The sequence below is a fragment of the Chiloscyllium punctatum genome, chromosome 40, assembly GCF_047496795.1.
Source record: "Chiloscyllium punctatum isolate Juve2018m chromosome 40, sChiPun1.3, whole genome shotgun sequence".
NCBI lineage: Eukaryota > Metazoa > Chordata > Chondrichthyes > Orectolobiformes > Hemiscylliidae > Chiloscyllium > Chiloscyllium punctatum.
Genome location: NC_092778.1, coordinates 25,647,498 through 25,673,359, shown reverse-complemented (window position 1 = coordinate 25,673,359; position 25,862 = coordinate 25,647,498). Strand labels below are relative to the sequence as shown.

General features: G+C 40.7%; 1 protein-coding gene across 3 annotated transcripts in view; it reads left to right on the top strand.

Annotated features, from left to right (window-relative positions):
• LOC140464440 (protein tweety homolog 3-like) overlaps positions 1-25,862 on the top strand; it is a 267,986-nt gene that overhangs the window by 79,849 nt on the left and 162,275 nt on the right. For all 3 annotated transcript variants that reach the window (XM_072559492.1, XM_072559494.1, XM_072559493.1), the window contains exon 2: positions 15,038-15,204. In XM_072559492.1, coding sequence (XP_072415593.1) covers positions 15,038-15,204 — 167 coding nt within the window. The remainder of the gene's footprint in view (positions 1-15,037; positions 15,205-25,862) is intronic.

The window sequence follows — 25,862 nt, the reverse complement described above, 5'->3', positions numbered from 1 at the left end:
TAATATTCAAAATTGTCTTGTAGGTAGGGAACTAGACGAGACCATATCACACTAATATTCTTAGTTTCATTTTTGAGTTCTGTCACTACAGTAGCAAAGAGAAAAATATTTGTTGCTTTACAACAAGGTGCTCAGTGATGAAGGGAGACAAATACTGAACAAGTTTCCTTTCAGAGCGAAAGAATCTGGAAGGTTAAGCAGTGTCAGAGGTGACAAGGTTATGGTAGCCAAAGGTACTGGTAGCTGAGCTTTCTCCAAAGCAGGTTAGGCTGAAAAGAAATCTTGAGTCATTTAATTTTGGTAAGCATGTTGGACTGGTTCCTAAAGTTAGATTATGTGGAATCTGGAGGGAGCTAACCAATTGAATACAAAATTGGCTTGAAGGTAGGCAGAGGGTGGTGGTGGAGAGTTGTTTTTCAGACTGGAGACCTATGACCATTGGTTTGCCACAAAGAATGGTTCTGGGTCCACTGCTTTTTGTCATTTATGTCAATGATTTAGATGTGAAAATATAAGAGATATGGTTAGTAGGTTTGCACATGATACCAAAATAGGTGGTGTTGAAGACAATGAAGATGATTATCTCAAAGTCCCATATGGAACCTTGATCAGGTGGGTCAATGGGCTGTGGAATGACAGCTGGAGTTTAATTTAGATAAATGCAAAGGTGCTGCATTTTGATAAGGCAAACCAGGGCAAGACCTAGACAGTTAATGGTAGGGCTTTGGGAAGTGTTGCCGAATAAAGAGACCTAGGGGTACAGGTGCATGGTTCTTTGAAATTGGGATCCAGATAGACAGGATAGTGAAGAAGATAGTTGGCAGACTTGCTTTCATTGGTTGGAGCAATGATTATAGGAATTGGGATGTCATGTTGCAGCACTTTTGGAATACTATACGCAATTCTGATTGCCCTTCTATAAGAAGGATGTTGTTAAACTTAGAGGGTGCAGAAAAGGTTTACAAGGACGTTGCTGGGACTGGAGGATTTGAATTATATGGAGAGGCTGAATACTCTTTTTTTTTTCCCCATGCAGTGTCAGACACTGAAGGTTTAGAAAATGATCAGGGGAGTGGATAGGGTGAATAACTGATGTCTTTTTCCAAGGATGAGAGAGTCTAAAACTAGAGGACATAGATGTAAAGTGAGAGGGAAAGATTTAAAAAGACCTGAAGGGTAACTTGTGGTGAGTATTATGGAATGAACTGCTAGAGGAAGTGGTAGAGGCGGATACTACAATACAGTGTTTAAAAGGCACTTTGATGGGTATATGAATAGGAAAGGTTTAGAGGGATATGGGCCAAATGCTAGCAAATGGGACTAGGTCGGATTGGCATGACTGATTGGCATGGCTGAGTTGATTTATGCAATATGACTGGCTCTAAGAGAGTGCTTCAGAAACAGAAGAGGAGTTTATGGACTCCGTGTCAAGAAATAAGTACCTGTTGATAAATTTGTTTAATGGTCCCAGGAAGAGACATTGAACAAAGAATTAGCACCAATATATGTAAAAGTTTGTTGGAAAGAAACAAAGTATACATGTCACTGAACCAGAACTTTCAAAATAGAAACAGGATGACCCTTCACTGAGGTGTTTATCAAGTTGTTGTTGTTGGTAAAGAGATTGAAACTTTATTCCTAATACTTATTATAAGACTCTTCCAATTCCTTGTATATTGTAAAACCATTTATTATACAGAAAAGGAAAAAGCAATTTGTGCTTTTGTTAAAAGAACATTGTGAATACACACTGACCACAATAACAAAATTGCAAAAATTAAACTAATGCTTTGTCCAAACATGTTTCAAACTAGAATTTCACTTGCCTGGTATTAACTTCAACTGCAGTCACAGCAGTATAATGAAAGGGAATTGAGAATACTATTACAAAGACATTTCAGATCCCTGGTTTTATATACATTTGAGACAGTGGACAGAAGTATGAATTCTGTATGAAATAGAATACAGAAGCTTGGCTACTGCATTTCAGAGTGGATGCAGAAGAATTTAGCAGAGTGGTATCAGGGATGAAAGGCACTGGAGTTACTGAGCTCATTTGCTTGGAGCCAAGAAGGGGAAGCGGGAAGATTTGATAGTTTTGAATCTTGTAAGTTTGATCGAATAATTGAAGAAAAGCTGTTCCTTATGGAAGAAGGGTTTTTAACTGGAGGAAACAGACGTGAGGGACATGCCAACATTCCAATTTCAAAGGATTTACAGGTGTTAGCACTTGTTAGTTATAGAGAAAAAGGAAGCTCTGAAACAAAGAAACGGAAAATGCAGGACGTTCCACATTTGCAAGGAGCAAAAATAGGCCAGTGTTTGGGTTTTAACCCTTTATCTGAAATTAAAACAATACAATGGAGGTTAGCATTGGAAAATAAAGGACAAAGAAACAGCAGCTATTGTAATCAAGAGAAATTATCAATGAATTGAATGACTTTACTTTTCATAGAGAGCCAGGAAAAAATCTGCTCAGTCAGCCAAAGATTTTAAGTTTTTTGATAATAAAGCCGATGGGAAGTGCTAATAAGTAAACGGCAAATCAACTTTCCAACCATGTTACTCCACTGCTGTTTATGTCGTACTAAATGGCCTCTTATAAAAGACTTGCCTTTTGTTTCAGCCTTGATCGAATGGTGGCATTCTATCCTCCAGGTTCGAAAATCATAGGCTTAGGCTCCATGCTCAAATTACTATTTGTACAGTGATATTGGAGGTTGCAACTCTGATGAGTAAAACTTTGATTACAGGTCTCCTGCAGAGTAATGACTCCATAGCACAATGAGAACAAGAGAAAGACAGTTCTCCCTGTGTTCTAATTATTAGTATCCCTCAAAACAGAATATTTGCCCACTAACCAAATGACAGTTTGTGGGTTTCTACTGTTTTTTTGACTGGTTGCAGTGCTTACTTTCAAAACTGGACTTGAAAAATATTGGTTCGAGAATGTTATAGGCAATTAATGAATGCAAATGCAAGTTTACATGCTTGCTGTCTTAATTGATTCATTAATATCTCTGCCAGAATTTACATAAAACTCCATATGCACCAGCTGTTTCTCAGTTTCTTTGTGCTCTGATAAAAACAGTGAAAATGAGTCAACGTTTAATTATTGCTTTTTGGATGTTAACTTCTCTGATTCCGTCATTATTGACAGACTAGTTGCCTGCATTAGAGCATTGTTGTCTGTGGGTGATCTTTCACTATTATAATACATGGCTTCTGGTTGTATAACAGCTCCATTTCAGTACAAACAACTAGAAAACAGTACAGCGCAGACACAGGCCTTCCAACAGAACATGATGCCTTTCTGAACTTAAAAACCTTTTGCCTCTATTCAGTTTGTTTTCCTTTTAATGTTTGCTTATTCAAGATACAATAGCAATGTTTAAGAGACAGCTTGACATATCTATTTCACTAGCTCTCGTTGGCTATTGGGAGGACTGTAATACAATCCCAAGAAAGTGATTCCTATTCCTGAGCGCTACCCATGTGGCCTTGCTGGATCAACCCTTCAAGGTGCCCTCCCTCAGTATAGCTGTGATATTTCCCGAACCAGTCACCCAACACCCCCACCTCTCTCACATCCCTTTTCTATCATGCCTGAAATATCTAAATCCCCGAACATTAAGTTGCCAGTCTTGTCCTTCTCTTTGTAATAGCTGCAGCACTATAGCTATATAGTCCAGGCTCTAATTCATCTGCCTCACCTGTCAAACTCTTTGCATTGAAATGGATACACTTCAGACTACTAGCCCCACTGTGTTGAGAAACCTCTCCCTGCCTGTTCTTCCTCTTAGTCTTACTGGCCTTAGTCTCTGTTTCCTCTTCAGTCATTTTATTTGTTAACCTACTGTTCTGGTTCTTGTCCGCCTGCCAGATTAGTTTAAATCCTCCTGAGTGGCACTAGCAAACCTTGCTGCCAGAATATTGGTGCCCCAGTTTAGGTACAGCCTGACCTTATTGTAAAGTCTTCACTTGTCCTGGATGACATCCCAATAATCCACATAAATAAAGCCCTCTCTCCTACGCCAGCTCTTTAGTCACATATTTAACTGTTATCTTCCTATTCCTAGCCTCACTGCCATGTGGCACAGGCAGTAATCCCGAGATTATGACCCTGCAAAAATGATGCATTTTGCAACAACTAGCTGTTTGGTAAGGTTGCAGCTTACGTCTCTAGATATTTCTGACCTATGCATTTTATTTTTGTTTTCTTGATACATTGGATTTTGTACTTTCATTTCCTGATCTTGGTTCATTATGTAGCAACTTATCCTGTGACAGGAAGAAACTGGTTTTACCAAATGAATCAATGCGATCTTTTCAAATGGTGTTGTATTCCTGCACTTCACTTTGGTTGAAAAATATATATTCTTAGGTTGTTTTTACTGAGTTGTACCTAGTGGTTGAAGAGTGGATCTGGATGGGTTGCTCTTCAGAGGGTCGGTGTGGACTTGTTGGGCCAAATGGCCTGTTTCCACACTGTGGAGATTCTGTTAAAATAATTATTATTCTTATTTCATCTGTTTTTCTAATCAGCCTGTTCAGAGATGTTATGACACATTTGGAGTAGGTGGGACTTGAACCTGCGCCTCCTGGCCCAGGGGTAGAGATGGCACCACTATGCCACAAGACAGCCTTTAAGTGTTTTCAAATCACCTTGTTCAGGGATGGAATTATGTACATCTAGAGGAACTGGAGTTTGTACCTTGTTCTCCTGGCTTAAGGGGAGGGACACAGTCTGAAAAACAACCCTCCACACCAATCTCTGTCTCCTGTCAAGCCAACTTTGTATCCAGTTGACAAACTGACTCTGAATCCTGTGTTATCTAACTTTACTAATCAATCTGCCATGCAGAACCTAATCAAGGGCTTTACTAAAGTCCATGCCTATGAGTCTGCCCTCATCAAATGTTTTGGTTACATCCTCCAAAAACTCAATCAAGTTTGTGAGACATGGTATCCCATACACACAGCCACACTAAATAACTCCAAACAGACCTTGCCCCTCCGAATTCATGTACATTTTATCTCTAAGAATTCCTTCCACAATTTAACAACCACTGATATCAGACTCAACTGTCTATAGTTCCCAGGCTTCTCCTTACAGCCTTTCTTTATTAAACGCACATTAGCCACCCTCTAGCATCTCAAGCCATGGCTTAAAATGAAATAAATACATCCGCTAAGGACCCTGCAATTTCTTCCCTAACTTCCCACAACATCCTAGGATATATTTGATTAGGTTCCAGACATTTATCCACCATTATGTTTTTTTTAAAAGACCTCCAGCACCACCTCTTCTGTATTGCTGACTGTTTTCAAGACATCAGTGCCGACCATTGATCCTCATGTATGCACCCTCAAATTTCGGTGACCATCTGCATGTCCAGCTGTCTCTTAAATGTCCCCAGTGACCTTGCTTCCACAACTGCTGCTGGCAACGCATTCCATGTTCTCTCAACTCTCTGTGTAAAGAACCCGCCTCTGACATCCCCTCTATACTTTCCTCCAAACAGCTTAAAACTATGACCCCTCGTGTTAGTCATTTCTGCCATGGGAAATAGTCTCTGGCTGTCGACTCTATCTATGCCTCAAAATATTTTCCTGGAGTTTTTTAGCCTTCATGTTTTTCTCCACAGTAAAATCTGATGCAGAATATTTGGTTTGTATCTCTCCCATTTCCTGCGCTTCCACACATTGATGACCTCGTTGATCTTTAAGGGGCCCTATTCTTTCTTTAATTGCATTTTTGCTCTTCATGTACTTGTGGAATCTTTTTGGATTATCCTTAATCTTATCTGCCCAGGCTATCTCGTATTCCCTTTTAACCCTCCTGATTTAACTCTGAAGAATGTCTGTGTACCCCTTATACTTGTCAAGAGATTCACTTGATCCCAGTTGTCATAGAGTCACAGAGATGTAGAACACGGAAACAGACCCTTTGGTCCAACCCGTTCATGGCGACCAGATATCCCAACCCAATCTAGTCCCACCTGACAGCACTTGGCCCATATCCTTCTCAACACTTTTAAAAATTGCAATTATACCAGCCTCCACCACTTCCTTTGGCAGCCCATTCCATACACATATAACCCTCTGCGTGGAAAAAGTTGCCCCTTAGGTCTCTTTTATATCTTTCCCCTCTCACCCTAAACCTATGCCCTCTAGTCTGGACCCCCCACCCCAGGGGAAAATATTTTGTCTATTTATCCTATCCATGCCTCTCATAATTTTGTAAACCTCTATAAGGTCACCCCTCAGCCTCTGACGCTCCAGGGAAAACAGCCCCAGCCTGTTCAGCCTCTCCCTATAGCTCAAATCCTCTAACCCTGGCAACATCCTTCTAAATCTTTTCTGGACCCTTTCAAGTTTCACAACACCTTTCGGATAGGTAGGAGACCAGAATTGCACGCAATATTCCAACAGTGGCCTAACCAATGTCCTATACAGCTGCAAAATGACTTCCCAACTCCTGTACTTAATACTCTTGACCAACAAAGGAATGCATAACAAACGCCGCCTTCACTATCCTATTTACCTGCGACTCTATTTTCAAGAAGCTATGAACCTGCACTCCAAGGTCTCTTTGCTCAGCAACACTCCCTAGGACCTTACCATTGAGTGTAAAAGTCCTGCTAAGATTTGCTTTCCCAAAATGCAGCATCTCACATTTATCTGAATTAAACTCCATCTGCCACTTCTCAGCCCATTGGCCCATCTGATCAAGATCCTGTTGTAATCTGTGGTAACCCTCTTCTCTGTCCACTACACCTCCAATTTTGGTGTCATCTGCAAACCTACTAACTATGCCTTTTATGCTCACATCCAAATCATTTATATAAATGATGAAACGTAGTGGACCCAGCACTGATCCTTGTGGCACTCCACTGGTCACAGGCCTCCAGTCTGAAAAGCAACCCTCCATCACCACCCTCTGTCTTCTACCTTTGAGCCAGTTCTGTATCCAAATGCTTAGCTCTCCCTGTATTCTGTGAGATCTAACCTTGCTAACCAGTCTCCCATGGGGAACTTTGTCGAACGCATTACTGAAGTCCATATAGATCACATCTACCGCTCTGCCCTCATCAATCTACTTTGTAACTTCTTCAAAAAAACTCTGTCAAGTTTATGAGATATGATTTCCTATACACAAAGCCATGTTGAACTATCCCTAATCAGTCCTTGCCTTTTCAATTACATGTACACCCTGTCCCTCATGATTCCCTCCAACTTCTTGCCCATCATCGACGTCAGGCTCACTGGTTTATAGTTCCCTGGCTTGGCCTTACCACCCTTCTTGAACAGTGTCACCACGTTAGCCAACCTCTAGTCTTCCAGCACCTCACCTGTGACTGTCAATGATACATTATCTCAGCAAGAGGCTGTCTATATCTAACATATACCTCCTTTTTGTTTTAGATCAGAACATCAATATCTTTATTCATCTTTTTTCCTTACTCTTACCAGTCGAATCCTTCACTGCGCTGCAAAAATCCCAACAGTTGTATTTACAAGTAACTGTGAAACTTCTTTCATTGTGTGACACTTTACTTTGAAATGAGGGTCCTATTTACCCGTTCTGCATATTTTATGGTTCCTCATGTGCACTTACATAAGAACAGGAGCAGGAATAGGACACTCAGGCCCTAAGGTAAGGTTTTCTTTATATCTCTTTTGGCAATTTAGAGCAGAGGGGATGGAATCTAGGGCAGTTGCATGTTCCTCTTGCAGGATGTGGGATGTCAAGGTTATCCCTGGTCTACCTGCTGACATCACCTCCGAGAAGTGCCCCCAACTCCAGCTCCTCACAGGCTGCATTAAGGAGCTGGAGCTGGATGAAGTTCGGATCATTTGGAAGACTGAGGGGATGATAGGGGTTATAGGGAGGTAGTCAAACCTAAGTACAGAATAGAGGTATCTGCATGAGCGTCAAGAGAGGGAAAGGGAATAGGCAGTCAGTGCAGGTATCTCTGTGGTTGTTCTCCTCACTAATAAGTATACTGCTTTGGGTGCTATTGTGGGGGGGGTCCTATCAGGGGAAAGCCACAAGGGTCAGATTTCTGGCATTGGGCCTGGCTCTGTAGTTGATAAGGGAAGGGGGCAGAATAGCAAAGCGATAGTGATAGGAGATTCAATGGTGAGAGGAACAGACAAGAGATTCTGTGGTCGTGACCGAGACTCCTGAATACTATGTTGTCTCCTGGGTGCCAGGATCAGGGATGTCTCTGATCAAGTCTACAGGTATCTTAAGAGGGACGGTGAGTAGCCAGAAGTCGTGGTACACATCGATACCAATGACATAGCTAGGAAAAGGGATGAAGACCTGAAAAGTGAATGTAAGGAGTTAGGTTGGAAGCTAAAAGGCAGGAGAAACAGTAGTAAATCTCAGGATTGCTACCAGTACCGTGTGCTAGTGAGGCTGGGAACAGAGAGCGAGAGCAGCTGAAAACGTGTCTGCAGAGCTGGTGTAGGAGTGAGGGCTTTAGATATGTGGATCATTGGGATATCTTCTAGGGAAGGTGGGACCAGTACAAGGAGTCGGGTTGCACCTGAAAAGGAGGGGAATCAATATTCTGGGCGGGACGTTTGCTAGAGCTCTTCAGTAGGGTATAAACTAATTTGGTGGGGGATGGGAACCAGATATACAGATCCCAGGGTAGGGTAGCTGTGAACAGGCAAATAAAATGTGCAGAGAGTCTGTGAGGGAGGAGAGACTGTTGATAAGGGCAAAGTTGCAGTCAGTGTGATGGGTTGAAGTGTGTCTTAATGCAAGAAAAGTCAGGAGAAGGGTGATGAACTTTGAGCATGGATCAGTACTTGGAACTATGATATTGTGGCCATTACATAGGCTTGGCTATCATAGGGCAGGAGTGGTTGTTGGATGTTCCAGGGTTTAGATGTTTCAAGAGGAGTAGGAGGGAGGTAAAAGAGCTGGAGTAATGGTATTGCTAATCAGGGGTAGTATCACAGCTGCAGAAAGGGAGGTCGTCTAGGAGGGCTTGTCTACTAAGTCATTATGGATGGAAAGGAGCAGTCACTTTATTGAGAGTTTTCTATAAATCCCCCAATAGCAACAGAGGAGCAGATCGGGAGGCAGATTTTGGAAAGATGCAGAAGTAACAGGGTTGCTGTCATGGGTGACTTCAACTTCCCTAATATTGATTGGAACCTCCTTAGTGCAAATAGTTTGAATGGAGTAGAGTTTGTCAAGTATGTGCAGGAAGGATTCCTTATAGTCGGCCATAATGGATTTGGTGCTTGTCAACGAACCAGGTCAGGTATCAGATCTGTCGGTGGGAGAGCACTTCGGAGATCATGATCACAATTTCCTGACATTTACTGTAGTTGTGGAGAGGGATTGGAGGAGACAGTATGGGAAAGTATTTAATTGGGGAAGGGGGAATCACAATGTCAAGAGGTAAAAACTGTGGAGCATAAATTGGGAACAGATATTCTGAGGGAAATGCATAACAGAAATGTGGAGGTTGTTTTGGGAGTATTTTCTGCAATTGCTGGATAGGTTTGTCCTACTGAGACAAGAAAGGGATGGTAGAGTGAAGGAATCTTGGATGACAAGAGATATGCAATATCCAGTCAAGAGGAAGAAGGAAGCTTACTTAAGGTTGAGGAGGCAAGGATCAGACAGGGCCCTAGAAGGTTCCAAGGTAGCCAGGAAGGAATGGATTAATGGACTTAGGGCTAGAAGGGGGCATGAAAAAGGTTTAGTGAGTAGGATTAAGGAAAACCCCAAGGCGTTCTCGTGAGAGTAATCTTGTAGTTTGTGAGGACAGCATGAAACAGGCTGATACGCTCGAACAGCTTCATGTTAAGTAGAAGGATGTGCTGGAAATGCTGAAAAACAGGAGGATAGGTAAGTCCCCTGGGCCAGACAGGATATGTCCAAGGTTTCTACGAGAAGCGAAGGAGGAGATTGCTGCACCTTTGGCGATGATTTTTGTGTCCTCACTGTCCACTGGTGTAGTGCCAGATGATTGAAGGGTGGCAAATGTTCTTGAACAAGGGAATAGGGAAAAATCTGGGAATTACAGACCAGTCAGCCTTACGTTGGTGGTGGGCAAATTATTGTAGAGGAGAGACAGGATTCATGATTACTTGGAAAAGCAGAGCTTGATAGTCAGTATGGCTTTGTGAGGGGCAGATCATGCCTCACAAGTCTACTGAATTCTGAGGATGTGACAAAACATATTGCTGAATATAGAGCAGTGGATGCGGTGTATGTGGATTTTTAGCAAGGTGTTTAAGGTTCCCTATGGTATATTAGATTAGATTACTTACAGTGTGGAAACAGGCCCTTCGGCCCAACGAGTCCACACCGATCCGCCGAAGCGTAACCCACCCAGACACATTTTCCTACATTTATCCCTTCACCTAACACGGGCAATTTAGCATGGCCAATTCACCTAACCTGCACATTTTTGGATTGTGGGAGGAAACCAGAGCACCCGGAGGAAACCCACGCAGACACGGGGAGAATGTGTAAACTCCCCGTGAGTCACCTGAGGAGGGAATTGAACCCAGGTCGCTGGCGCTGTAAGGCAGCAGTGCAAACCACTGTGCCACCGTGCCACCCGGTAGGCTTATTCAGAAAGTAAGGAGGCATGGGATACAGGGAAATCTGGCTGTCTGGATACAGAATTGGCTGGCCCATAGAAGACAAAAGGTGGTAGTAGATGGAAAGTATTCAGCCTGGAGCTCGGTGACCAGCGGTGTTCCGCACGGATCTGTTCTGCAACCTCTACGCTTTATGATTTTGATGTATGACTTGGATGAGGAAGTGGCAGGGTGGGTCACTACGTTTGCCAATAACACGAAGTTTGGTGGAGTTGTAGATAGTTAGAGGGCAGTTGTAGGTTGCAACGGGATATTGATAGGATGCAGAGCTCGGCTGTTAAGTGGCAGATGAGTTCAACCTGGAAATGTGTGAAATCATTCACTTTGGAAGGTCGGATTTGAAAGCAGTGTACAGGGTTGAAGGCAGGATTCTTGGCAGTGTGGACGAACCAACTGATCTTGGGGTCCATGTCCATAGATCTCTCGAAGTTGCCACCCAAATTGATAGGGTTATCAAGAAGACATATGGTGTGTTGACTTCCATTAGCAGGGGGATTGAGCTTAAGAGCTGTGAGGTTATGCTGCAGTTCTATAAGAGTCCACACTTGGAATATTGTGTTCAGTTCTGGTCACCTAATTATAGGAAGGATATGGAAGCTTTAGAGTGTGTGCAGAGGAGATTTACCAGGACGCTGCCTGCAATAGAGAGCATGTGTTAGGTTGTGGGAGCTAGGACTTTTCTCATTGGAGTGAAGAAGGGTAAAAGATGACTTGATTGAGGTGTACAAGATGATGAGAGGCCTAGATAGAGTGGATAGCCATTGACCTTTTCCCAGAGCAGAAGTAGCTATTAAGAGGGAGCATAATTTTAAGGTTATTGGAGGAAGGTTTAGAGGGGATGTCAGAGGTAGGTTCTTGGCACAGAAAGTGGTGGGTGCGTGGAATGCACTGCCAGCAGTGGTCATGGTGTTAGAGACATTAAGGACATTTAAGTGACTCTTGGATAGGCACATGGATGATAGAAAAGTGTGGATATATAGGTTAGTTTGATAATAGCATACAATAAAAGGTTGGCACAACATCGAGGGCTGAAGGGCGTACTGTTCTATGTTCTCTGTTTTATTTAAGGTATCCGTGCCATTCTGTAAAATCATGGATGATCTGCTGATAGATTCAACTCGTCTTTCATGCCAGCTCCTCCTCACCTTTAATCATCCGTTTTTAAACTCCTTTCTACCTCCTTTTGAAATACTTCATGAGTTAGACCCCAAAGCTTTCCTCAGTAGAGAATTCCAGACATTCTGAGAAGAAATCCTTTAATATGTTAGTTTTAAATAAGTGGTCTGTTATTCTGTTATTCTGTTACTGCTGAGATTCCCCAATGTCTTCTCAACATCTGCTCTGTGAAGCTGTCTCAGAATCTTGTATGATTCAATAAAATCATCCCTCATTCTTCTAGTACTAATGAGCAAAGTCTAACTTGTTCAGCCACTCTTGATAATTCAATCCTTTGTCCCAGGATTCAGCCGAGTGAATCTCTTTTGAACTGTGTCCAATGCCAGAATATTCTTTCTTACATATGACAATCAGTACTCGAGGTGGGATCTCACCAACAACTGCATATTTGTAACACCACTTTCAAGTTTTTAAATTCCGAAACCCTAGCAATAAAGGCCATAATTCCATATGATGTCTTAAGTATTTGCTGCACCTATATGCTAACATGTATTTTTCATGTAAAAGAACAGTGCTGAGCTGCTGTGTTGTACTTTTATTAAGTCTCTCTCGATTCAAGTAGTAATCTGGATTTGGACTGTTATTACCAAAGTGCATGACCTTGCATTTTTCATACAATAAACTGAGTTTTTGCAGATTATTTCAACTCTTATGTCCTCATTACAACATCCCTTCACTTTTTTTCTGCAGTGTCAGCAAATTTGCATTACATGCTGCTTCATTCTTAATGATTAATATAGGGAATGAATAATTAAGAGGCTCGGACTAATCATTGTGGGACTGAACTTGTTAGGTCAAACGTGAAAACGACCCATTAATTCCAACCCTGCCTTCTGTGTATTAACCAATCCTCAATCCATGCAAATACATTACCTCCAATACCATGAGCACCTATCCTGTTCAATAAACTTTAATGAGGAACCATATCGAAAGTCTTCAGAAAATCCAAATTCCAGGAGGCCCAACTTACAAATGTTCATACTTATGAACCTAGTCACAGGGGTGTAATCTTAAACATCCGACATGAACATTTACTCTACCTATGGATGGTTGCATTGTCTTCTGACTTGCGTACAAATCAGTCTACTAAGGGACTGAAGAATTGAATCTGTTTGCAATCCAAGGACTGCCCGTTTTGCTTTATCAACTCTGCTTGTTATATTCTCAAAAAACTCTAGCAAATTTAGCCAACATGACTTCCAGAAAACCATGTTGACTCTTTGATTGTTAACTTTTCTAAATGTCCTGATAATTCTTGCTCAATAATGAAATCTAGCATTTTCTCAATGACAAATGTTTTGGCTGCCTGGCTAATAGTTTCGGTCTGTCTCATTTTTTGAATAGGAGTGCCATGTTGGTGATCTTCCATCTGTCCTCTGGAATGTTTTGACAAGTACTTCCATTAACTCTACAGTCACTTGCATTAAGACTCTTGCATGCCTATAGGTCCTGCCGACTTGTCTGCATTCAGTCCCAGTAGCTTGTCAAACACTTCCTTCCTCGTGATAGAGATTCTTTCTAGACTTTTCCACTCAATGATACCTTGCTTATCTGATATCTTTAGTGTAATTATTATGGCCTTCACTGTAAAGACCATTGCAAAGTAGTGGTTTTAATTATCTAATATTTCCTTATCCCCTGTTATCAATTCCTTAGTTGCATCCTAGAACAGGAACAGACCATTCGGCCATCCAAGCCTGCGCTGACACATCTTGCCCTTCCATACTAAAATTGTCTTTACTTACATAATCCGTATCCCTCTATTCCCTTCCTACTTAAGTATTCATCCAGGTGCTTCTTGAATGCTACTATTATGTCTGTTTCAACCACCTGGAGGAAACCCACGCAGACACTGGAGAATGTCGCCCGATGCTGGAATCGATCCCAGGTTCGATGCGAGGCAGCGTGCTAACCACTGAGCCATCATGCTGTGACCCCCTGCCACTGAGCCACCATGCTGCCGATCTGAATTACCTATTTAAATGACTGCCAATGCTTGTCTATTGACTTTCCCCTTTGTCTATTTTCCCAGCCTGATTTAGACGATACTTTCTTCATACCTTCGTAATTGCACTTATTTAAATTGGTGACACTGGTTTGAGACTCACGTTGCTATCCCTCAGACTGAATTTGAAATTCCACCATCAGCTAGAGGATTGGGAATTCCTGAGATATCTTATTGATTCTGTTACCTGCCTTACGATCAGTCACATCTTGCTGTCTCTGACTGTGGAACTTATTTGATCTTGGGGGCAGAGGGAGATACTTAAATGTTAAAAAGATGGTTTTAAAAGTGAATTTTTTAACTGTAGTTGACTGCATTAAAATTCCCTGATTTAAACCACATTGTCAATCTAAAGATGCAGAACATGAATTTGCCAGTTTCCTTGGAGCATCACACTTCAGCTGTACAAGTAAAAGCAGGTCGAAGGGGTTGTCTGCTGTTAGTTTTTAATCCCCCACTACCACTGTCCTTGTCACAAACGTCTGCTCTTCCAGTCTGCTTCACAGTAATGCTGAATTGTTGCATGCTCCTTCTTGTTGTACAGTGTGGGCCTTACAGTGTAACAGTATGAAAGTGCACATAGTTAAATGTATACCTTCTTCACAATGTTGAAAACATTAAGTATGCTTTTTTTCAAAAGCCACCATTCAAGTACTTCTCTTTTTAGGAACAAAAATGCTGCATATGAAATGTGGAATTGTTGATTGACTTTGGCCGACAGTAATAATTGAAATTCAAATTTGCTCATATGCCAGCAATTTTGAGATCTTGTTTCTCTTAGTCTTATTTACTTAATTCCAGCACATTTCTAAAAATGAAGGTAACTTGTCAAGCGAGAATTCAAATTTGACTCTGCCCAGCTTGGGTTCATCCTCTGTAAAACTGTAAACAGTTTCTATTTTTGCTGTTATAATTTCCACACTTGCTGTATGGTAAAATGTGGTTTTGCAAATGCTTTAAAGCTGGGTTTTTCTGTACTCCTGTTTTCCATCACTGCATCCCCAGAACCTAGCAGTGATATACTGAACCAATATATTTGCCACAACTGCATGTACTCACTGATACACAGATAAACAAGAAACTACTTCAGCCCTCTGTTAAGTGATTGCCTTAAATTCACTGCGAATGTTTCTAAATTTAAGGTCTACAAGAGATAGTTCTAGTTGATACATTTAACTCATTATTAACTTTTTTCTCCCCCTCTTTTTCCTACAGTCACTTTTGCTGTTGGGTGGAGTCGCTCTGGTCTGCCTTTCCCTCAACCTCCTTTTCCTTCTCTTCTATTCCTTTTGGCTGTGTTGTCGGAGGAAGAATGAAGATCAGCCAAATGCAGACTGCTGCTGTACAGCATGGTGCGTCATCATTGCAACACTTGTGTGCAGGTAAGAAAGCTCCTCCAACATGAGATTAGTGTCTTGCTTATAGACCCTTTTCAGTTTAAAAATGTTTTTAATCTATGATGAAGTTTATATGTTTTGCTGACACAGCAAACTCCCCTCTGTTCTGATATATTCTGATATAACTTAGTTGGCTGGGTGGCTTATTTACGATACAGAATGATACCAGCAGCGCAGGTTCAGCTCATGCATCAGCTGAGGTGACAGTGTTGGTTCTGTCTTCTCAGCCTTGTTCCTCAAGTTAAACTCCCCTGCAATTGTCTCTCTCTAAACTGTGGCAACTTTACCGTAACAACTCCAATTTGTGTGTGTTTTTCTGCACAGCAATTTTGAATTGCAGCCATGTTATGGGGAACACCAAATAAAGCTTTGTGCTTCTGCTACTTTGAAGCTCAGTCAATCTGCATTACTGTTGTAATCTCTTCATATACAATTAATCAGTAGTATTTGCAGAAGCTTTGAACAGACCATCATCTTGCCTCTTCAGCAAATGTTGCAGTGTGGAGTAATTAAAACATGCCAGAAAAGATATTAATTAATTCTGGATATAGGTTTGCTCGCTGAGCTGGAAGATTCATTTTCAGACATTTCGTCACCATACTAGGTAACATCTTCAGTGAGCCTCCGGACGAAGCACTGCTGATGTTTCCTGCTTTCTATTTATATGCTTTGGATTTCTTTGGGTCAGTGATGTAATTTCCTGTGGTGATGTCATTTCCTGTTCTTTTTCTCAGGGGGTTGGTAAACGGGGTCCAAGTCAATGTGTTTATTGATCGAGTTCCGGTTGGAATGCCATGCTTCTACGAATTCTGTTTGGCTTGTCCTAGGATGGATGTGTTGTCCCAGTCGAAGTGGTATCCTTCCTTATCTGTATGTAAGGATACTAGTGAGAGTGGGTCATGTCGTTTTGTGGCTAGTTGTTGTTAGTGTTTCCTGGTGGCTTCTTTTCTGCCTGTTTGTCCAATGTAGTGTTTGTGACAGTTCTTGCATGGTATTTTGTAAATGACATTAGTTTTAAAAGTTGTTGGTATAGGGTCCTTTAGGTTCATCAGTAACTGTTTCCATGTGTTGGTAGATTTGTGGGCTACCATGATGCCAAGAGGTCGGAGTAGCCTGGTACATGTAGGGGAGAGTGGCTAGGATTCCTGGATGTATTTTGTCTGCTTGTTTGGGTTTGTCGCTGAGAAGTCTGCAAACTGTGTTCATTAGGTACCAGTTCTTTTTGAATACACTGTATAGGTGATTTTCCTCTGCGCTGCAGTGTGTGATGGCATGTTGAAATAATGTTCTGATGCAGCTTTGTTTGTGGATGTTGGGATGATTGCTTCTGTTGTTCAATATTTGGTCTGTATGTGTTGTTTTCCTGTAGACGCTGGTTTGAAGTTCCCCATTGGCTGTTTGCTCTAATGTAATTTGACATTTAGAATGGCAGTTTGTTATTGTTTTCCTCCTCTTTGAAGTTTATGCCAGTAAGGGTATTATTGATGGTCTTGAAGGTTTCCTCTAATTTGTTTCATTTAGTGATGACAAAGGTGTCATCCACATAGCGGACCCACATAGTGGATAGTTGGTAGAGCTGTTCGTTCGAGTCTCTGCAATACTGTATCTCTAAGAACCATCCTAGAAGTATGGCATTCCAACTGGAACTCTATCAACAAACACTTTGACTTGGACACCGTTTACCACCTCCTGAGAAAAAGAACAGGAAATACATCACCATAGGAAATGATATCACCATAGGAAATTACATCACCGACCCAAAGAAACCCAAGCATATAAATAGAAAGCAGGAAACATCAACAGTGCTACATCTGGAGGCTCACTGAAGATGTTACCTAGTATGGTGACGAAATGTCTGAAAATGAACATTCCAGCTCAGCGAGCAAACCTACATCCAGAACCTCATCCTGAGCTACAAATCTTCTCAAAACTCGTTAATATTAATTAATTCTCAAATACATTGGCTATCCAAGCACTAAATATTTTCTAGAACACGTTCACCTTCAGGCGTCATTAACAATTCCTTGTTTTTTTTTCAAAAGGCTTGCCCTCCAACTGATAAGGAATAAGATATGTTGCTGCAATTAAAAGGCCACCTCTGCGCTTTGAAGGAAGTTCATTTTTGTTTGAACTTTGTGGCATCATTAGGCATATTATAACACAGAAGCTAAGTTTCTATAAACAAATATCTGTCCATTCAGATGACAAGCAAATGGATTGTAACATGCCCTCATGTGAAGCGATGTATGATGCATTTGAAGAAGGACTTCAAAAGACTTAAAAATTACAAAAAATGGAGCTTAAATTGTGCAAATGTAGAATGACACAGTAACTTTGACACTGAGAAATTGATATTTGAAAAGGAAACCAGTTCAAACATGAGATTTTTTATAAACACCCTGATGTTTGCCCTGTTACTGAGTTGCAATTCAGGTTGTTTCCAAATCGCATTTCTCAGGTCCATGCAGAAGCAAGGTAACTCCTCATTCCCTATGAACCAAATACTGACAAAGTATAGTGTAATCTTGGATTTCACATCTTGCATGAAAACTAAACATATTTAGCTGCAATACATAAGAATTCCACTATGTCTGTCAAAATTTCATGAGACTGATGATGACAGTAACACCAGACAAATAAATCATCATGCAGATTTTTATCTACATTTTAGTTACAGACGTGGTTAAGGAAAAGTAGAAGCTGGTACTACTCAGTAGGTCAGGCATCATCTTTGGAGACAGGAGCCAAATTAAAGTTTTTGTTGATGCCCTTTTTATCAGAACTGTCAGATCATCATCCTACATCATTAGTGTATTTCTATCTCCACAGATGCTTCCTTAGCTGCTATCTGTAGTTCTTTGCTGTTGTTTTGATAAAAGTGAGATGGATAAGATGAGCAGCCAGGAACCAGTTCATGAAGGTTTAAAAATACACTGCTCAGATTCTTTTGGTGACCTCCTTGAGATAAGATGAACATTGAATACAGAGGCAGTAACCTGACCCTTTAACAGAATTCACAAGGTTTATTGTGAAGCTATTCTGTCATCACAATTTGTGACCAGGCCAAATTGGGATAAGTAATGATGATACTTGAATTTTAGATACATAATTCTTCTTTGAACTAACTGCAGTCCACCTTGGTAAAAATTTCAAGATTGTTTGTGTTTTCTTTGGTTTACTGTAAACATTACATCTCTTTAGCTAATTTGTTGACTTTTTAAAGAATGTGCAACTCCCAACTTGAATATATCATTTTAAAAGTGCATTTAAAATTGGAAACCCAGTTTCTAGGAAGTGAAGAGAGTTCCTGGAGTTATCATCTTTCATATATTACTGCACAACATAATGCACTTGGATTAATGCTTTAAGTCTTTTTCTTCATGGAATCGTTTTGGAACATGTCTGTTATTGTATTTACTGTGTGTACAGAAGAATTTTAAAGTACCTAGTAACCAGGGGTGGCACGGTGGTTCAGTGGTTAGCACTGCAGCCTCACAAGCGCCAGAGACGTGGGTTCGATTCCAGCCTCTGGAGACTGTCTGTGTGGAGTTTGCACATTCTCGTCGTGTCTGTGTGGGTTTCCGCCAGGTTCTCCGGTTCCCTCCCGCAATCCAAAGATCTGCAGGTTTGGTTAATTGGCCATGCTAAATTGCCCATAGTGTTCAGAGATATGTAGGTTAGGCGTAAATGTAGAGAAATGGGAAATTGGTTTGGGTGTGATGTTCTTCGGAGGGTTGGTGTGGACTTATAGGGCCTGTTTCCACGCTGTAAGGATTCTAGCGAGTTTTGAGAAGATTCGTAGCTCTGGTTGAGGTTCTGGATGTAGGTTTCGTCACCATACTAGTTAAAATCTTCAGTAAGCCTCCGAATGTAAGAATTCTATTTATAGAAACCACACCATGGAAATGGTATGCCTTAACGCGGTGCATTAATCCAATTCTTGTTGTTTTTTTTAAATTCTAAAACTAATTTTCTCCAAAGTTGGCTGCAATGCCTTCTGCCATCTAGCTCTATGTCCTGAAATTTTTTATATTTCTTCCACCTCAAAGATGCTTCATGAAACTTGTCTTGTGAATCCCGTTGGAATTTTTCTGTGTCAAGCTTGTCAATGTAAGTGCAAGCTGTTGCATGCTTAATTTTTAAAAATATATTTCAATTTTTTTTTGGATATGCGAGGGTGAAGATGTGCAAACAGTTGGAAGTGAAGCTTGATGCCCTTTGAATGGATAAGTTTTCCTTGCCTTCCCAATTTACTGCCCTTTGTCAAGCTAGTGAATTCCACAGTCCATTTCATTTCCTGGTTTTCCAACACTGCCACTTGAAGATCTGCAGTTACAGTTGAACAGTTAGTTCTTGGAACAGTAAATGCAGGAGTTCTGATTGATCTGTTAAGATCACTGTTTACCTGATAAATGGTTTGAAGCCTGTGCTAAGATAATGCTGGTTTGAAAATTTAGGCTTATGATGTTGTTTATACTTAGCCTGCATTTGTTGTCAGTGAAATAAAATCTTGTGCAGTGCGGCTGAATAGGCTGTATTTTGGAATGCTTGGATTTGAATTTGCAAACCGGATACTTTGCAGTTGAGTATCTTGCGCCCTAACCATGCTTCAAGATGGGTAAACTTAATAGACCCAGATGTCTCTATCATCAGATCACCGTGCTTTTCTTGTGGGGAATGGAGTAATGAAGGATAGTCAGCAGGTCCACCACCTAGTGCTATTTGGCACCTTTATCTTCTGGGTTCTTGAAACTTGTTGAATCTCCTGACTGTGATGTTCAACGTATGGATTGTGGTAAGGGAGGGAAAAAACATGATTTTCTTAAGGTTTTTGCTTTCTCTCTCACTTTCTTCTTCACTTTTTGTGATGCTCTGTGCAGCTATTGAGAGAACCAAGACTGTGGTTGATAAATACCTGTTCGGTTTTTATTAACGTGTAGTAACAGTTGCAAATATTTCATTTTAACAACTTATCCATTTGCTTATTAATAGAATTATCTTTACATGAACTGGACAATCCGCTTCGATCCCAGTAGCCCAAAAATCAAATAGTGATTATAGTCAACAGGGTGCAGAAATAATGGTCACCACTGTCTTGGGTGCACACATCAATGGTGAGACCACCACATCTTTTCAGGTCTTTGAAACTTGTGGCAGTATGTTGTGTGCATAATGCATTTGAATCCTAATTCTTAGGAGTAGTATAGCTGGAGAGTCAGTATGGGGATGAGTGAGCAGCAGTCTGCCGTCAGCCATGTGTTTTCATCATCAATGACTTCACTTTTGTTACTTAAACAGTTGGTGGTGAAGTGAAATGTAAAGTGGCATTTGATACCTCAGCACAAAGAACAGACAGTGTTTTCTGGTAATTGTTGATTTTGTTATGTTTATAGTTGCAGAGGGATGACATCAATTTCTATTATTCGCATTGATTAGGAAACTCAAAAAACTTTTGAAAACTTAATTAATTCCAGTTCAGAATTAAATATAGACTTGGTAAGTGTAACTGCGTATACATTTCCTTCAAATAATTTTTACAAGAACAGTCTTCCTTTAAGATTGTTAATTGTCCACACCAACCCTTCAATGAGTATTCCACCCAGACCCACTTCCCCACCCTATTACTCTATATTTTCCCCTGTCTAATGCACCTAGCCTACACATCCCTGACATTATGGGCAATTTCACATGGCCAATTCATCTTCATCTTTGGACTGTGGGAGGAAACCGGAGCACCCGGAGAAACCCATGCAGCTAGAGGGGGAATGTGCAAACTTCACAGAGTCAGTCGCCTGAGGCTAGAACTGAACCTGGGTCCCTGGCGCTGTGGGGCAGCAGTGCTAACCATTGAGCCACCGGTATTTGTCTGGTAGTATTTATGATTAAGTGATGAGGATTCCTTCAAAAAGAGATAATCAGGCTGAATGGCTTCCACCATAACTTCTATGATTCCTGGCCTGGATGGGAAACTTTGTTATGGAATAAAATTTGTTTGGCTTCCAGCATTCTAGATAATAATTCTTTTGGCTTTTGTTTTCATGAATGGGCAGTAGTATTATATTCATTATGTTGTTAATCTGGCTTCTCCTTAATTTATGCTAGGTTTTCTTTTCCTTTTTATTTCACTGTTGAACTGCATCATATAATGCCAGTGCTGTGATTTAGGAAAGGGACCATAGTCTATTGCTTAAACATTCTTTAACATTTACAAATGTTTGAATTGCTGTGCAAAGAAGAAAAAGTACATGGAATCCCACACTCAGTCTGCTCTTGTGACCATAATCCGAGTCTGAATGTTATGGTTGCTTCATGCGCACCAGTCATGATATGCAGCAAGTTAAATAGAAACAGCCGCTTGTGGTTTAAAGACTTGTGATCAGTTTAACCATTTAAGGCTTCATCTGTCCAACTGTCATGTAAATCCATGAATGCTTTTTCTTGACCTCATAGCCATGTATGCATTTATCCAAAGGCAGCTGTGCCAAACATCCTAACTGATCTAAGCTACACTGCCTCAACTTAGCAGCATGTGCAGCATTTGGGAGCTATTACAAGTAATTATTGTGTTTCAAGAAATACATCCCATTTCTGGAGATGATGTGGCCAAGAACCACAAGGCTTAAAGGCAGTGTAGAGATAGCTATGATTCTTTATATATCTGCCCGGAATGGCCGACAATAAGAGAAACTTGTACCATGATACCAGGCAGTTGAGAGTGAATTCACAGAGTTGTGTCTAATGGTCAATACAGAAGAAGTAAACAAACATGGCATTAAGCAAATGGGTCACATGTCTGTCACCTGTTCTAATTTCTGGGATTAATCTGTGGCAGTAATACCGAGAGTTGAATCAAACGTTCAAACAGATTAAATTTATAATGGAAGCCCGATAGTTGTTAAAACACAGAAAGTTACAATAAACTTCTAACTTGATTAGTGATAGCAAAAATCTTGCAATCACCAAATGTGGGCCTTCTGGATTTAATTGGGAGAGAAGAGCAGAGAACTTCTGGCCACTTCTATCTTGATAGTCAAAGTTATTTGACCGATATCAATGTATTATCTTTAACCTTTTCGGTAGCCTGATTGTATTGAAAGAAATGTCTCCTAATCTGTATAACCTCATTCTTTTACTGGGGTTCACAAGCATGAATTGCATTGTTGGCTGAAGAAGGGTCACATTAATTTTGGAAGCTGTCAAAAGTCATCAGCCGCCGACAAAAACTGGACTTTTAAGCAGTAAGGTAGTTTCACACTAAAACAAAAAAGAAACTGTCTGAAACAAAAACAGAAATTGCTGGTGAAACTGAGCAAGTCTCGCGGCGTCTGTGGAGTAAAAGCAGAATTAACGTCAAGTTCCAGTGACCCTTCTTCAGCCAACAATGCGATTCATGCTTGTGAACCCAGTAAAAGAATGAGGTTATACAGATTAGGAGACGTTTCTTTCAATACAATCAGGCTACCGAAAAGGTTGTGTTGTGTGTGTGTATTTGAGGAATTCAGCAACACAACTCAGTTGACGTTTAATGAGATCAATTTGCATAGTTATGTGAACAGCATGATTAATATGTGAAATGAAACTATTGCTTTCAGCACCTACTCAAAACTGTTTTCAAGCGGTCAATTTCGTCATACACCTGCGCAACAGGTTCACAACCTCAAATAAAAGCAGAAAGTGCTTGAGAAAGTAGCTGATCTAGCAGCATCTGTGGAGAGAGATGCTTCAAGTCTGATATAACCTTTCTTGGGAATTACCTGAACAAGAAATATATTGGACCCAAAACTTAACTCGTCTTTACAGATAGACTTACTGAGATTTTCAAGTGCTTTCCATTTTTATACTCAGCACCAACATTTACAGTACTCTGCTTTCATTTGTCTGTTCATATTTGATCTTGAGATGAGCTACTGACCACATTTGGCGATGCCTAAATCACCGATTTTGATTTCAGCATCACCTGATTTCATCATGTCTCATTTGATCTGTTTTTGAAACCCTCTTTCGTGCCTCCTTGGTTTTATCAATAGGGGTACAGAGTACAAAATCAAAGAAGTGATGTTGAGCTTGTGCAAAATACATTAGACCTCAGCTAATGTATTGTGTAAAGGATGTGAACACATTGAAGAGAGTGCAGAAGTGGTTTACCAGAATGGTTACAAAGATGAGGAACTTGAGAAGAAAAAAACAGAAACTGTCAGAGAATCTCATCAGGTCTGGCAGCATCTATAAGAGAGAAAGCAGAGTTAACGTTTTGTATCCAGTGACCTTTCAGAACTAATAGTAGCAAGGAAAGGGTTTTATATATCCTAAAGACAAGGGGTGGAGGGGAAAAGAAGTGATTGGACAGTGGAGAGCAGCCCAGAAAGAGAGAGAAAATGACATTTGGGTAGATAATGGGATGGATTATATGCCAGCAAGGAAGAAAAGGCACCTTCCGGCTGAAGCAACGATGTACCTACGCTTCAAGCCTACTGAATTCGCTGCTCACAATGTGGTCTTCTATCCAAAGGAGAGAAGAAATGAACATAGAACATTACAGCACAGTACAGGCCCTTCGGCCCTCGATGTTGCACCGATCTGTCATACCAATCTGAAGCCCATCTAACCTACACTATTCCATGTACATCCATATGCTTGTCCAATGACGACTTAAATGTACCTTAAAGTTGGTGAATCTACTACCGTTGCATTCCATACCCTTACTACTCTGAGTAAAGAAACTACATCCGACATCTGTCCTATATCTATCACCCCTCAGTTTAAAGCTATGCCCCCTCGTGCTCGCCGTCATCATACTTGGAAAAAGGCTCTTTCTGTCCACCTTATCTAACCCTCTTAATAAAGACATAAAAGATAATCAGTCACCTCTCAACCTTGGTGAAGACTTGGTGTTCCTCTTTTAAACTGCCAAAAGCCAGTACAAAGGTGGAATAGAGGAATGGGATGGGTTCCAGCTGAATCATACTGAACCATCCATTTGCTTATTAATAGAATTATTTTTACACGACTGGAAATCCACTTTGCTCCCTGAAACCCAAAAATCAAATAGTGATTATCGTCAACAGAAATAGTGGATACCATTGTCTTGGGTGCATACATCATGAGACCACCACGTCTTTTCAGATCTTTGAAACTTGTGGCAGTACGTTGTGTGCATAATGCATTTGAATCCTAATTCTTTGGTGAGTAATATAGCTGGAGTGTCAGTATGAGGATGAGTGAGCAGCAGTCTGCCGTCAGCCATGTATTTTCATCATCAATGACTTCACTTTTGTTACTTAAACAGTTGGTGGTGAAGTGAAATGTAAAGTGGCATTTGATACCTCAGCACAAAGAACAGACTATGTTTTCTGGTAATTGTTGGTGAGTTGCATAACTGGAATGTAGAGTGAAGAAGCTGTATTCAGTTGCATGAAAAGTTTTTAAAAAATCATGGGTAAATGAGATGGTATTATTGCAGATTAGTGATGGGGCTGATTGTTACCAGTGAATGAAAGGGAAGGTCAAAATGTGTGAATGTCATATTCCACCAAGGAATGCAAAAGTAAAGGGAAATTTGACAGAAGAACAAACATAAGGCTTTTGTATCTCAATGCACGAAGCATTCAGAATAATGGAGATGAACTGATGGCACAAATTGAGATAAATTAATATGATCTTCTAGCCATTACAGAAACGTGTTTACAAGATGATCAAAACTGGGAACTTATCATTCAGGGATATCTGACCTTTCAGAAAGACAGAACAGAAGGAAAAGATGGTGGGGATGCTATGTAAATGAGAGATGAGTTGTGGGAGATCGAGGTTTCGATGATGTGGAGTCCATTTTGATGGAGGTAAATAACTGCAAGGGAAAGAAGACATTGGTAGGATCCCCAAACAGTAGCCACACTGTAGGAAAGGATTTAAATCAACAACTAATCGGAACATGTAAAAAGAACAGAGTAGGTGACTTTAATCTACATGTTATTTGGGTCAATCAAGTTTGAAAGGGTGTTGCAATAGAGTGAATTAGTGATAGTTTTGTAGAGCAATTTGTCGTGGAGTCAGCCAAGGAACAAGTTATCCTAGATCTCGTGGCAGTTAATAAATGACCTGTGAGTAAAAGGTCCCTGAAGAAGTAGTGATCATAACACAATAGAATTTAATCAGTTTGAGAATGAAAAACTTAGTCAGAAACAATAACTGTGTTGAAAATAAATAAAAGGAGTTACAGTGAAATGAGGATAGAGTTGGCTAAAGTGGATGGGGGAAGATAAGTGAGCAGGAAATACAACAAGCATACAGTGGCAGATATTTAGGGAGGTAATTCATGATTTTCAGCAAAATATATCCCAATGAGAAGGAATGTTTCTAATAGAGGAAAGATTCTAGAATAGAATCCCTACGGTGTGGAAACAGGCCATTTGGCCCAACAAGTCCAACCCTCTGAAGTGTAACCCACCCAGACCCATTCCCCTGCCTGATTACTCTCCATTTATCCCTGACTAGTGCATCTAACTTATACACCCCTGAACACTACGGGCAATTTAACATTACCAGTTCACCTAACCTGCACATCTTTGGATTGTGGGAGGAAACCAGAAGAAACCCATGCTCGTGGGCAGAATGTGTAAACTCCACACAGACATTCACCTGAGACT